General features: G+C 39.0%; 1 protein-coding gene across 2 annotated transcripts in view; it reads left to right on the top strand.

Moving 5' to 3' along the window:
- Positions 1 to 15,531, top strand: part of Mtmr6 (Myotubularin related protein 6) — a 124,001-nt gene that overhangs the window by 25,031 nt on the left and 83,439 nt on the right. For both annotated transcript variants that reach the window (XM_073992534.1, XM_073992533.1), the window contains exon 2: positions 9,645 to 9,761. In XM_073992534.1, the coding sequence (XP_073848635.1) occupies positions 9,645 to 9,761 (117 nt within the window). The remainder of the gene's footprint in view (positions 1 to 9,644; positions 9,762 to 15,531) is intronic.

Below are 15,531 nucleotides of genomic sequence, written 5' to 3' on the forward strand. Positions count from 1 at the left end.
GTTTTGAAGGCTGTATTATCAGTTGAGATATATGTACTACTCCTGCAAAAAAACGAAGAGTTTAGAGCTTTCATAAACGAAATTAAACTAATTGTTCCTATTCACTTCAATACAGTTCTTGGAGGAGGGTATAAAAAATCGGCACGGCCAAACTTAACGCTTTTCTTACTTGTTTTTTTTTTCATACGTTTTTTTTTTCAAAAAAATATTTTTTACATCGATTTGTGCGTAAACTTTTTTTATATTTTAATGAATAAATGTTATTTTAGTGATTATTATGCAAAAGTTCATTCATCCGTGCTACAGGAAATCGTTTTTGAGAAAAAAATCTCGAAAAGTCGTAACCCTAAAAGTTAAAAACTTCGCTAAAATGGTGTGCACGATTACTCTCGAAAGCAGTAAACGAGTTGGTCCATACTTTGCACATCGTAATATTTCTGCGAATCTTAGATAAAATTCGAATATGGACTAAATCGGTCCACTCCATAGGGTACCTTCCCACAAAAGGTCAAGATTTTTGTTTACCTTCAGTTAAGGGTTTGTCGAAGATCCTTTGGAAATTTATATCGATGCTACTCCTATTGATTTTGTTTACGCAGCATCTTCTGGCGACGAAAATTGTTGACCACGTTTTTTATCCAAGACGGGACTGTAGCAGATGATCCATCAATTCCACGCTTTGTCAAAAAGGCGTTGCTTTCAATCGATGTGTGAAAGCTCGCGTTGTCATGACGCTCAATGATTCGTCTTCTCATGTTCGTTTTTCGAATTTCTCCGGAGACTTCAGGCAAACAACTCAGAATTAATTGTCGTACGTTGATCAAGCCATATAGACGCCACATGGTCAGATTAGCCGAAGAAACAGGCAACCATATGCTTCTATTGTTTCAATTCCATTGTTTTTGGCAACTTGGTCGGGGATTCTGAAACTTTCGCGACATTATGTAATAGAAACCACAAAGACCAATTGGAGTAAAAACCCGGACTTAAGTAAAAATATAAATATAAATAAAATATTCAACTTTTGTGCGGGAGGTATGAAGGAGTGGTCCTAAATATTCGACAGGCAACAGAGGCTACCCAATTTTTATATTTTTTTGGGATCTATGTATCGGGTAAACTATTTTGGGAAAGTAATGGCCTTCAACAAGAATTTAATAAATTTTTAACACCACCGAGAATTGGCTTTATATTGGATTTAAATGCCAAAGTTTTTAAATATTGTGCAAAAGTTACCTAAAGGAAATATTGAGAGAAATATTTCACGTCCAAAGTTTGGACAAATGCCAGTTATCGTGCACCATTCATTTTAGTTGATTTTAGAGCTTTCGATCCATTATTTCAGGAAGTATGGACTTCCCTACGAAAAAGTATATACTTGAAATCAAGACCATTTTAAACTATTGAAAACAAAGGTTATAGCCTTTTTCATATCAGGAAGCATAGACCTACCTACGACAACAAATTCAATAGTTGGAATCAGAACCACATTACCTACCTTCTTAAACTGTACTTAATTGTCCGATATATAGAAGACCAGGACGTCTTTTAATAGTAGACCCGCAGATATTCGTATAAACATACCATTGAAACCAAAGCTTTTAGGGGCCACCAGATATATTAGTTGGTCATTGAATTACAATTGGAATAATTCGAATTACAAATAAAATAATTCGAATTATAAATGGAATATTTCGAATTACAAATAGAATAACTCATATTACAATTGGAATAATTAGAATTACAAATGGAATTCTCGAATTACAAATGAAATGTTACGTATAGAGGACCAGAAGATTTCCTTATAGAAGACAAGAAGAGTTTCTGATAGAAGACCAAAAGGTCTTCCTAGAGAACACCAAAATGTCTTGTTATAGAGGAGCGAAAAGCCTTCATACAAAACACCACCAAGTCTTCTTATAGAAGAGCAGAAGAGTTCCTTACAGAAGATCTTATAGAATATCAGAAGATCTTATAGAATATCCGAATATCAAGCTTTCTTATAGAAGACCAAAAGGTAGATTCTATAGAGGACCAGAAGGTCTTTTTATAGAATACCAGAATATTTTCTTATAGAACCAAAATGTCTTTTAACAAAGACCAAGACCAAAACTTCGTTTTACCACAAAAAAAAAAAAAAAAAAAAAAAACAAGAAATGAAATGTTTTATCCGAGGAGCTAATACAATAAGCTATGTACCCGATTAAACGTAGCAAATAAAGTACAAACAGACACAACACGGAGGTTGGATATCGTTAACCTCCAATTACTACAGGTAACCAGAGCCAGAGCAATAATGCGACAAGTTGAGTGGAGAGGAACCCATGGTATGACCAGGAATGTTGTCCTCCTACCGTAAAGAACAATGCAGCAATCAGTATTAACGCGTAGCGCAAAAGAGAGGTATCGGAAGATAATGAGAGAAAAGGAACGTATTTTTCACAGGATAAAGAGAGAAATGGAAAAGCTGAAGTATGAACAAATCTTTATGTATAGGAGCCTGAATGAAGTCCAAAATTCAAACTAGTTGCTTTGGTACAGGCAAACCCTCCTGTAGAGTCGAGCAGGGTAACCTGGTGACAGATGACGATAGCGTGCGAAGGTTATGGAATGACCTTTGTTGGTATCTACTGTTACGGAAGACGATGGATATATTTTTTTATACCCTCAGCATTTATGCTAAGTAGGGTATATACACCAGGGCTATAACCAAAAAATACCACTCCAGTACCATTTGCGGAATATTGTCCTGATAACGAAAACGCTTGTTTCAGTTTCCGCACCGACTGCGATTACTAAAGTCTCTTTGGTATTTTTTCTATTTAAAAATTTAAATTTGCTTTGTTTGAATAAATATTTTTAGAAAACAAATACGATTCTCACATTCAAAGTCATTAAAAACGGTATGTAACTTTCGCGAATTCGTTGCTAATGACCACATATTCTCTTGTCGATAGGTACAATAAACAAAGGACAAAAAATTGCAATATAGTCAAAGGTGCATTAAATGCTCTGAAATATCGCGATTTGATAACAAATTGGTCCAGAATGGTTTGATATTGATTTTAAATTAGATTAAAACTGTTAATAAGTTATTATGAAAAGCGTATATGTGATTTTATGTGATTTATATGTGAATTAAATAATGCATTACTGAACTTCAATGCATTTGGTGTGGAAACTTTTTTCGCGATATAGAAAGTATGACACCATATTTTATATGTAGTAGTTTTTTATGCTCTACACGGCTATGTGGTGGTATTTTTGATATTTGCAAAAAAGTTATAACCCTAATATACACTTTCATACGGGCAAAATGCGCCTCATTGAAATCATGGTTTTAGACCCCAAGATTATTTGGACGAAATCCATTTCAGACAGTTTGGAGTCGATTTAGCAATGTTCGATTTGGTCCATAATTTGGCCTTCGTAATATTTTACCCAAACTTAGTTTATGTTCGAAGATGGGCCATATAGGTCCACTCTTTCAGGTACCTTCCCCACAAAAGTTCGGAAAAATTGTGCGAGCGATAATGCTTAAAGGTAGTAACCGGTTTGGTCCATACTTTACACATCGTGAAATTTCTACCACACATAGATGAGGTTCCAATATGGATTCCATAGGTCCACTCCTTCGGGTACCTCCCGAGTTTTGTATTTTCTGCCGCAATTACGACAGTACAAGTTTTATTAGGGACAAAAGAGCCCGAAGTTGTAAAAAACCCTTATGGCACCAAGTGTAGTGTTTGCAGCGCACGATCTGGTCCAAAATTGTTTCATTGTAATATTTTGTTCGAACTTAGTTGAGTTCAGGTACCTTCCCCACAAAAGTTCAACACTTTTGACTAAAGTGATGCACACGATAACTCTCGAAGGTAGTAACCGATTTCGCCTATACTTTGAGCATCGTTATATTTCTTCGAGACATAGATCGGCTTTATATGTCAACTCCTTCGGGTACATCTCACACAAAAGTTCGGAAAAATGCTGTTTAAGGATTGCTATGGAATCGATTTGATTTTTTGTTGTAACAACGTTTATTCGCTGCCATTTCGACGGTACAAGGGTTTTCCTGAGAAAATATTTTTTGTCGGCAAATTCCAAAAAGGGCCTCAAAATCCGTAATCCATAAATTCGATATTGTCAATAGATGGACGTTTCAATTCCATAGGCTGATGGTTTATCTTTTTTACTTGTTTTTTTTTTTATTGATTACTATGATATATTTAAAAAAAGTAAATGTAGATTTACGGTCCTACGAAGCCAGTAAAAATCTTGTCTCTAAGCCTTAAGGTAAGGTCACATTAGTGACTAATGATTAGTCTAATATTTGCACCAGCAACCGGCAGTGTGTGCATACTGAGAGCAAGTGAGCGTAAATAATTGAAATATATGCTCACTTACTCTCAGTATGCACACACTGCAGTCTGCAGGTCGCTGGGGCAAATATTTGCCTAATGTTACCTTACTTTTATATAGTGATTTATGCAGCTACCCTGTAGGAAATGTCAATAGTGAATCTATACCGACTTACTGCTGACATTGTCAACAGTACGACTGACAAACTGTAGGCAAATCATGTAATTTCCTATAGACATTTTGTATGAAAGTCAGTAGTGACATTGGAACTAGTATGTCCGTAGTAAGTCAGTAGTTGCTGAGGGACAATGTGTTGACATTGGAGGTAGAGAGTCAGTAGAGACATTGGAAGTAGTGAGTCAATAGAGACATTGGAGAGAGTCAATAGTTCAAAAAGGGTCATATGGAGACATTGTTACCACATTTTCACTACTAAGTTTTTAGGCTATTTCGAACTTTTTATAGATTAATCGATTTTATTTAAAAAAAAAAATTGTTCGTTTGATGACCAGAGAATGTCAGTTTTTTTTTTGGGTTCACCATTGTTCTAAATAAGCATACAAAAATATATGACGATCGGTTAGTCGAGCTAGATCTGGCACCGCAAAATGCTTTAATAAAAAAAAAATTCAGAATGTAAATTATAATGCGCTCTATCAGATGAAAAAATCACCTACTAAAAAAGTTTTATAGTTTTCTTGAAAAAAAAAAATCATGAAACATGGCTTTAATTGGGCTTTACAACTGGGGGTCACCCTTCGATTCTTGCAGTGGGAATCGAAAGATCAATTCTGTTTCGACTTTTTGATGCACCACTAAAATGAAATATACAGATTACATTGGTAAGAGCAAGACAACAATACTATATTATGTGTTGTACTGATGAACAAAGTTAATCTAACGGTACGGCAGTGTTAAACGCGAAGCATTGTACACTAAAACGTACACATTTTCAACTAAGGAGTCATCTTGATCGAACGATTCTTTTATCCAAGTGAGTTCTAAGTAAGAATAAAAGGATCGAAAGATCGATTTTTGATTCCTACGTAAGAATCGAAAAATTGATTTTTGAGTTCTATGTAAGAATCAAAAGATCGAAAGATCGATTCTTGAGTTCTAAGTAAGAATCAGAAGATCGAAAGATCAATTTTTGCTTGGTATTACGTATCCCTAGTCAGGACTAGGTTAAGGTAGCAATAATCCGGCTATAGAATAATACGGGAACAGAAGAAGATGGTTTAACAACCGAACTATTCAAGACCGAAGGCAATACACTGATAAGGTATATGCATCAGCTAGTTAAGTGGTTTCGAAACTATGAAAGCAGGGCAGCAAATAGAAGGGAGTGGAAGTCTATTCTTAGTTCGGACTATAGGATAAATGTTTTGTAGAGGGCCGCTAATTAAATAAGTAAGAAAGCCGAAGACAATCCTCGTCGATCGAGTGATTATAGGTACTGGGATATTTACTCCAACTTACTTACTTACTTACTTAGCTGGCCCATTACAGAACATTTGTTCTATAGGCCGAACTAAGAAAAGATCTCCAATTCTCTCTATTTGTTGCTTCGCTTTCTGGAATACCGCGCCTTTTCATCTCATCATCCACTTGTTTGCACCATCTATTCCTTGGCCTGCCAGTTCTGCGTGCACCGCCAAGCGGTCCGTGTTTATACACCTTTTTAGCGGGGTCATCATCGCTCATTCTTATGATATGGCCTAGCCAACGCAATCGCTGCATCTCGATACGTTTAACATTATTGATGTCGTTGTACAGCAGATACAACTCGTGGTTCATGCGACGTCGATATTCACCGTCAACGCAGATTGGTCCGTAGATGTTTCGAAGAATTTTTCTCTGAAACACACCAAGCACTGTCATGTCTGCTTGCGCAAGTACCCAGGCTTCAGAGCCATACATCAGCACGGGTAGTATCAGTGTTTTGTAGAGCGTTATTTTTGTTTGACGAGATGTGGCTTTGTTTTTAAACTGCTTACTTAAACCAAAGTAGCATCTGTTGGCCAATACAATTCTTCTTTTTATTTCACAACTGATGTCGTTTGTTGTGTTTACGGAGGTGCCGAGGTAGACGAAGTCTTTTACTACCTCAATATTATAGGAACCAACTTCCACAGTCGGTCGGAGCTCAATGGACGCATTGCGCGTCGACACCATCAACTTGGTCTTCTCACCGTTTACCGCCAGACCCACTTTAGCAGATTCTCCTTCGACCTTCATAAAGGTATCAGTTACTTCTTTTACTGATCGGCCTATGATGTCTATATCATCAGCATAAGCAAGTAACATGTGACTATTGGTGTAGATTGTGCCACTTCTTTTGACGTTTGCCTCTCGTATAACCTTTTCCAGCAGGATGTTAAAGAAATCACACGAAAGGCTGTCTCCTTGTCCGAAACCTCTTTTGGTACCAAACTCTTCGGAGAGGTTCTTTCCTATTTGAACTGAGGACCTCGTGTCAGTTAAAGTCATTTTGCAAAGCCGGATGAGCTTTGCGGGGACACCAAATTCAGACATGGCTTGGAATACCTTTGAACGCAGCGGGCTGTCGAGGTGGTGTTGATCTGCATCTCTTGGGTCTTCTCCAGGATTTGCCGTAGGGTAAATATCTGGTCAATGGTGGACTTGCCAGGTCTAAAGCCGCATTGGTATGGTCCAATTATCTCGTTGACCATAGGCTTTAGTCGTTCGCACAATATCCCTGACACGATCTTGTAGGCAATAGGGAGTAGACGTATGCCCCTATAGTTAGAGCATACAGTCTTATCTCCCTTCTTGTGGACGGGGCACAGGATACTCAGGTTCCAATCGTCGGGTACTCGTTCTTCCCGTCAGATGGTGCTAACTAGCTGATGAATACACCTTATCAGCGTGTCGCCTCCGGTTTTGAACAGCTCGGCTGGTAAGCCATCAGCTCCTGCTGCCTTATTATTCTTCAGCCGATTTATTGCTGTCTTTACCTCATCTTGGCTGGGCGGTATACATTCAATACCATCTTCTGGGATTGGGACTGTGGTATCTTCGTCGTCTTCGCTGCTATTGGATTCCAAAAATTTTGAAAAATGTTCTTTCCATATCCTGAGTACACTATCTGTATCAGTTACCAAATTACCTTGCTGGTCTCTACAGGAGGATGTGCCTGTACCAAAGCCATCAGTTTGATGCTTGACTCTTTGGTAGAATTTTCGGACTTCATTCTGGCTCCTGTACATCTCGATTTTTTCACACTCCCGCTTTTCCATCTCTCTCTTTTTCCTGCGGAAAAGACTTTCTCCTCTCTCCTTTTCTCCCTGTATTTCTCTCGTGCGCTACGCGTTGCTACGGATTGTAAAGTAGCCCTATATGCCGCATTTTTCTCTTCGGTAGCAGCACGACACTCCTGGTCATACCATGAATTCCTTTGTGGAGGTCTCTGGAATCCAAGTATGGATTTTGCGGCTGTTTGCATGGAGTGGGCAATATTTTGCCATTGTGTTGTTATGTTACCGGGACAAGGAGTGCTCGCGTTAAGCAATTGGGCTAGTTGAGTGGAATATGCTGTGGCTATCTGTTGTGTTTGCAGCCTATCGATGTCCAACTTCCGCGTTGTGTCTGTTCGTGCTTTATTTGCAACGTTTAGACGGGTACGTACCTTTGCTGCAACAAAGTAGTGGTCCTATTCAATGTTTGCGCCTCGGAACGATCGTACATCCAACTCGCTGGATGAATGTCTTCCATCTATTACAACATGATCAATTTGATTACTTGTTCTTTGATCTGGAGACAGCCAGGTGCCCTTATGAAGTACTGCTAACTACCATGTTTTTTGCAGCTGCAAAGTCTATCAGCCTCATACCATTGTCAGATGTTTCACTGTGGAGACTGAATTTCCCGACTGTTGGGCCAAAGATATTCTCCTTTCCAATTTTGGCATTAAAATCGCCTAGAATGATTTTAATGTCATGGGCAGGGCAACGGTCATATGTTTCTTCTAAGGGCTCGTAAAATATATCTTTGGTCTGTTCGTCCTTTTCTTCAGTGGGAGCATGAGCGCAAGTAAAGCTGATGTTGAAGAATTTAGCTTTTATTCGAATTGCAGCAAGTCTTTCATTCACTGGAGTGAAGCTGGATACAAGATGTTTTAGTCTCCGACTAACTACAAATCCGCAACCAAACTCATGCTTTACGTCATGGCAGCTATAATACAGTGCGTCACCTTTAGGTGTTGTTGTGACGCCTTTCCCAATCCATCGTATTTCCTGTATGACAGTAATATCGGTCTTATACTTTTCAAGTACGTCTGCCAATGCGAAGACTGCACCTTCTCTATAAAGAGTGCGAACATTCCAGGTGCAGATTCAGATCATGGTCCTTAAGACGTTTCGGGGTTCGTCAACTTTAGAGGGGGTTGTTTTTCTTTTCATTCGTTTTTTCATAGTATGATGTTTTTTCTAGGGGAGGGTTACTAACCCGACGCTCAAACCCAAGTTTTTAACGTTCTTATGGGAGAACGCGCGGCACATGTTAGCTCACTACCTTTAACGGGTGTTAAAGGCAGTTCCCCAGGTGACACCACGGGGAGGTCAGTGTCCACCTGAGATGAAAGAGGGACCAAGATAAATCCTGGGCTTTGCCATGTTAAAACCGGTCAAGACCGGCTTGGTATCTTCCATCCCCTACGTTCTCGTTCAAAGACGAATGAGTAACATCATAAAAAACAACGTGTGAAATTAAGTATAGGCAGTTTTGTCAAAGAAATTACCGGTGTCCATTGAACGAGATAGTGATCCATTGAACGAAATTGGCCAACTCATTTTGGTATAGCCCCCACAAAACGGTACCGCCGATTTTAGGTATTTTTGGGTCAATTGCTGTTCATAAGCCATAAGCACAATTCAGGCCCAGTTATTATCTCCTTAATAATGGTTATTAAGTCCTGAAAAAAGGACACATGATTCAAATGTTAATTTTATACTGGCACGCTTTCTCCAAGTGAACTTTCTGCCGTATATCCTCTATCTATCGGACAAACTTAATGTAGTCTACACATTTACAACTCTCCTTTGTAAAAATCGTATGAAATGTGTAACAACACAACTTTGTGACATTCTGTAATGCTGGTCACAAATCCTTTTTTCTTGTTATCCTTTAAATAAAATTGAATAAAAATTGTTATATATTTTTATATTTATTTAGGTTATACCAATTCAATTTTTTGATTCCCCATACTGTCGTTTACATTTATTTAATGGAATTTTATTGATTTTTCTTTTTTCACCCTTTCGCAGGTTGAAAATGTCCGTATGATTGATCGTTACAATACGAAAAATCCAATTGTCGGAACATTGTATTTAACAGCAACACATTTAATATTTGTCGAACCGGACAGTAACAAGGAGACATGGGTAAGTAACACAACAACAACAATGGTTGTTATTGTTAAGGTTTTTTTTTAACAAAATATACGATGTGCGAACGAATGCTTTTCTATGGAAACTCGAGTATTTTAAAATGTTAACAAAGGTGTTGAATATTGTAAAACTAGCTCCCCCAATTCCCCTTTGGCCAGCAGAGTCAAGTTCATTTGCCTTGTTTATTAAAATAAAGTGTTTCTTCTTCGTTGGTTCGTTGTCAGCAAATCCCTTTTTGGGACACAGACTAACAACATACATACGTTCAAAGGACTATATTTTTATAAATAACCATGTATGTAGGTTGGTGTCTTTCGTTATGTGGAAAGTGCATAAATAAATACTTTGAATATGGAACATATCCCCAAAGAATTGGCTCAGATAGTGTGCTGCAATTTATTGTCTGTAAGTGAATGGGGAAATGGGGAAAAAGTAAGAAGTGGAATTGTGTTTTATTTTATAGTCAAAATATCCGATCGAAATGGGCCATTATACAAATGAAATGGATTTTTATTGTGGATATAATCGTAAAATTGATTACTATATGATTGTATGGCTTTGTTCTATTGTTGTTGTTTGTTGGTTTGTTTGTTTACTAAACGAGTTTTTTGTATGAACTTAATTGAATAAGAAATATATTGATTTTATAGTTTATAGACGTTTATTTGGATGACATTCACAAGTTATTACCAATCAAAGACGGTTGATTTAGACGGACAGATTTAAACCCGTACAGAAGCTTCGTTGTTTTATTCGGCTATGTTATCGACCTCTGGCCAGGATTTCAGACTGTCGCCTTCGAACAGATTCAAAGCCCTAAAGTTCCCCAGGCAAACTATTATCATTCTTAGGCAAACATTGGATCTGGAACCACAAAATAGCCGAAGTTACAATTTCCAATGAACAATTTTAGTTCTGTTTTGCTGGATTAAGGAGGTATACGAGTTCTCAGAAATGGGCTTTTTCTCCTTGACTTTCTGTCCAAGAACGGCTGCTTAGGAGGCCGATGAATTGAATGGCTGAGAAACCATCGTCTTCTTGGGAGAAAGCTGAGGGTCTTGAGAGGAGCAACACGCTTCACAGTTTTATGCTGAGGAACTTGGTTCATCTTTTTAGAAGAAGCAGACCTCTTCGCTAATTGTTTGGACGTAAGTTCTTTAGCTTCATGTCTTTTAAACAGAATCATACTCCACCACGTACGTGGGCAGCACACTTCTGGGTCTATCTTGTATTGCCACTAAACTTAAGTTGCGGTGTCAGTTGTCTGCGCGACTGAGACGAAATGTTGTACCATTAATGTCAACTCAACTGGGTGGTCGATAAACATGTTATCGATCAGTATTTTTTCAAACTTGTGACCTCTATTCGCAAAAAAAAAAAAAAAAAAACATTTTAAAAATAATTGCGCTTTGGATAACTCTTTTGTGTATTCTGGACAATATTTTAATATTTTGGCTGAGTTTTCGAGCAAATTTGGAAAACAACCCAAGATTGGAATATAACCTGCCCATTGAATCTTCGGATCGTCAAGTTTTATTTGCTGTCCCAAAAAATGATAAGTTCGGTGGAATTATTTTTTGATGATGAAGAAAATGTACAGGACATTGCATCTATTAGAAGAAATTTGAGGGACAAGTCGAATCCATTGGAATTGCCATCTGCACTGTAAGCTGAGGATCATATGGAAAGATCTGTATAATCAGTAAATTATTTCAGGTTTAAGGCGTATTTTCGATTGCCAAAGGATGCCGTAGTTTACGTTGTGGAAACGTTAAAGGATGACTTCAAAGTAAGTTACAGATCAACAGCAATACCCCCACTTTTAAAAGTGTGCGCATCGGTGCGATTCTTGGAGGACGGAAGTTTCCAAAAGTCCCATGGCAATGATTTCAACAATTGCATGGCTCAATATACATTGTCGAGAGTATTGAAGGAAGTTGTCCACTTGATAGAGGACAAATTGTGCCAAAATTGGATCGTTTCGAAGTTGACAGAGGAGGAAAAAAGGCAAAATAAAAACCATTTTTATTCAAAAACGAAATTCCCTGGTGTAGTTGGCTATATAGATGGAGGATGTTCGTCATTTGTACTTAAACTGAACCTACTGTATTTGTCACCAAATGTATTTGCAAAAGATTTGCTGTTGTCCGCTCCAAAGGCGATAAATTCACTTATTGTGATGGACCACCACCAGTGTCGTTGAAGTTTATTTTATTTTGAGGCATTTTCTTTTTCAACATTGCTTTAAAGTGAATCCAGACTCTGCCACTCTTCAGGTGTTCGTGTTGGAGGTTCATGGCTGTTTAAACTGTCCGAAATGGACCTCCACGCTTCATCCGCTGTGGCTTTGGTTTCACCAAAACTCCGGAACTCCTTGGGCTAAGTTTGGATTTTCACTCAGTTTATCAATTAATATTTCGAACTGCTACTTTGTCGTTATTTTCACCATATTGATACACAAAATTAATTAATGATGCAAAGAATCAATAATTATTAACAAAATGATTATTTTTCCTTCTATTTTACTTCTTGTTTCTTCGAAAATGTTCACTGCAACTGAAAATTGGTGGTTGCTGAAAAACGGCCGCTTCGTCAACTGAGATTCGCAACTTGAGTTGAGAGTTGCCATACGTGAATCAATTTTGACAACTGGCAACGCCACTCAACGATAATTGTTATCGATGATCGACCCCTTCATCTTCCCTACTTTTTGGTTCGTCGGCGCAGTCTCCTGAAAGGCACAGGGTTCTGGGAGATTATGCAACTGACGCTTGCGTCGAGGTACATGAGTAATTTTTTTCAAATGTAAAGTGTATTCAGAGGACTTTTATAATGTTTTTTTATTTCTAACTTCTTTGGCATTTCTGTCCTTAAAGACATGAAGTGTTGTTGGAGTCTCTATCGATTCTCCATGGTTCGTTCAAAGTCTCTGTGGCATTCTGCCCCGGAAGTTTGTTATCAGCAGGTTCTGATATAAGACCATCTTCAACTGGTTTAGCTGTCAGTTGTGCACCTTCAGCTCGTCTATAAAGATGACCCTCAGCTCGTCTATAAAGACGACCCTCAGCTCGTCTATAAAGACGACCCTCAGCTCGTCTATAAAGACGACCCTCAGCTCGTCTATAAAGACGACCCTCAGCTCGTCTATAAAGACGACCCTCAGCTCGTCTATAAAGACGACCCTCAGCTCGTCTATAAAGACGACCCTCAGCTCGTCTATAAAGACGACCCTCAGCTCGTCTATAAAGACGACCCTCAGCTCGTCTTGAAAGACGACCTTTAGCTCGTCTTTAAAGACGAACTTTAGCTCGTCTTGAAAGACGATCTTTAGCTCGTCTTGAAAAACGATCTTTAGCTCGTCTTGAAAGACGATCTTTAGCTCGTCTTGAAAGACGATCTTTAGCTCTTCTTGAAAGACGATCTTTAGCTCGTCTTGAAAAAAGATCTTTAGCTCGTCTTGGAAGACGATCTTTAGCTCGTCCTGAAAGACGATCTTTAGCTCGTGTTGAAAGACGATCTTTAGCTCTTCTTGAAAGACGATCGTTAGCTCGTCTTGAAAGACGATCTTTAGCTCGTCTTGAAAGACGATCTTTAGCTCGTCTTGAAAGACGACCTTCAGCTCGTCTATAAAGACGAACTTCAGCTCGTCTATAAAGACGAACTTCAGCTCGTCTATAAAGACGACCTTCAGCTCGTCTATAAAGACGACCTTCAGCTCATCTATAAAGACGACCTTCAGCTCGTATATAAAGACGACTATCAGCTCGTCTATAAAGACGACTATCAGTTCGTCTTTATAGACGACCATCAGCTCGTCTATAAAGACGACTATCAGGTCATCTATAAATACGACCATCAGCTCATCTATAAATACGACTCGTCTATAAAGACGACCATCAGCTCGTCTATAAAGACGACCATCAGCTCGTCTATAAAGACGACCTACAGCTCGTCTATAAAGACGACCTACAGCTCGTCTATAAAGACGACCTACAGCTCGTCTATAAAGACGACCTACAGCTCGTCTATAAAGACGACCTACAGCTCGTCTATAAAGACGACCTACAGCTCGTCTATAAAGACGACCTACAGCTCGTCTATAAAGACGACCTACAGCTCGTCTATAAAGACGACCTACAGCTCGTCTATAAAGACGACCTACAGCTCGTCTATAAAGACGACCTACAGCTCGTCTATAAAGACGACCTACAGCTCGTCTATAAAGACGACCTACAGCTCGTCTATAAAGACGACCTACAGCTCGTCTATAAAGACGACCTACAGCTCGTCTATAAAGACGACCTACAGCTCGTCTATAAAGACGACCTACAGCTCGTCTATAAAGACGACCTACAGCTCGTCTATAAAGACGACCTACAGCTCGTCTATAAAGACGACCTACAGCTCGTCTATAAAGACGACCTACAGCTCGTCTATAAAGACGACCTACAGCTCGTCTATAAAGACGACCTACAGCTCGTCTATAAAGACGACCTACAGCTCGTCTATAAAGACGACCTACAGCTCGTCTATAAAGACGACCTACAGCTCGTCTATAAAGACGACCTACAGCTCGTCTATAAAGACGACCTACAGCTCGTCTATAAAGACGACCTACAGCTCGTCTATAAAGACGACCTACAGCTCGTCTATAAAGACGACCTACAGCTCGTCTATAAAGACGACCTACAGCTCGTCTATAAAGACGACCTACAGCTCGTCTACTCGTCTATAAAGACGACCTACAGCTCGTCTATAAAGACGACCTACAGCTCGTCTATAAAGACGACCTACAGCTCGTCTATAAAGACGACCTACAGCTCGTCTATAAAGACGACCTACAGCTCGTCTATAAAGACGACCTACAGCTCGTCTATAAAGACGACCTACAGCTCGTCTATAAAGACGACCTACAGCTCGTCTATAAAGACGACCTACAGCTCGTCTATAAAGACGACCTACAGCTCGTCTATAAAGACGACCTACAGCTCGTCTATAAAGACGACCTACAGCTCGTCTATAAAGACGACCTACAGCTCGTCTATAAAGACGACCTACAGCTCGTCTATAAAGACGACCTACAGCTCGTCTATAAAGACGACCTACAGCTCGTCTATAAAGACGACCTACAGCTCGTCTATAAAGACGACCTACAGCTCGTCTATAAAGACGACCTACAGCTCGTCTATAAAGACGACCTACAGCTCGTCTATAAAGACGACCTACAGCTCGTCTATAAAGACGACCTACAGCTCGTCTATAAAGACGACCTACAGCTCGTCTATAAAGACGACCTACAGCTCGTCTATAAAGACGACCTTCTGCTCGTCTATAAAGACGACCTACAGCTCGTCTATAAAGACGACCTACAGCTCGTCTATAAAGACGACCTTCTGCTCGTCTATAAAGACGACCATCAGCTCGTCTATAACGACTCCCTTCAGCTCTCTATAAAAATTCTGCTTTTAGCTCGTCTATAAAAACTCTCCCTTTAGCTCGTCTACAAAGACTCCCTTCAGTTAGTCTTTAAAGCCTTCCTTCAGCTCGACTATAAAGGCTCCTTTTGGTTTGTCTACCAAAACTCTCTTCAGCTCATCTATCAAGTGACCGTCTGTAAAGATATCTTTCCATTTGTTCCTTCTATTCCCTTTTTTATTTAACCTTGTTTTCTCAACATAACCTAAATATTTTTATATTACAACAAAATGTTGTGTTCAGAAAAAACAAATGTGTACATGTTAATTTCAAATAAATTAAAACAAAT

This window comes from Musca autumnalis, unplaced genomic scaffold (genome assembly GCF_047663935.1).
Source record: "Musca autumnalis isolate F117 unplaced genomic scaffold, ASM4766393v1 scaffold_5, whole genome shotgun sequence".
Classification (NCBI taxonomy): domain Eukaryota; kingdom Metazoa; phylum Arthropoda; class Insecta; order Diptera; family Muscidae; genus Musca; species Musca autumnalis.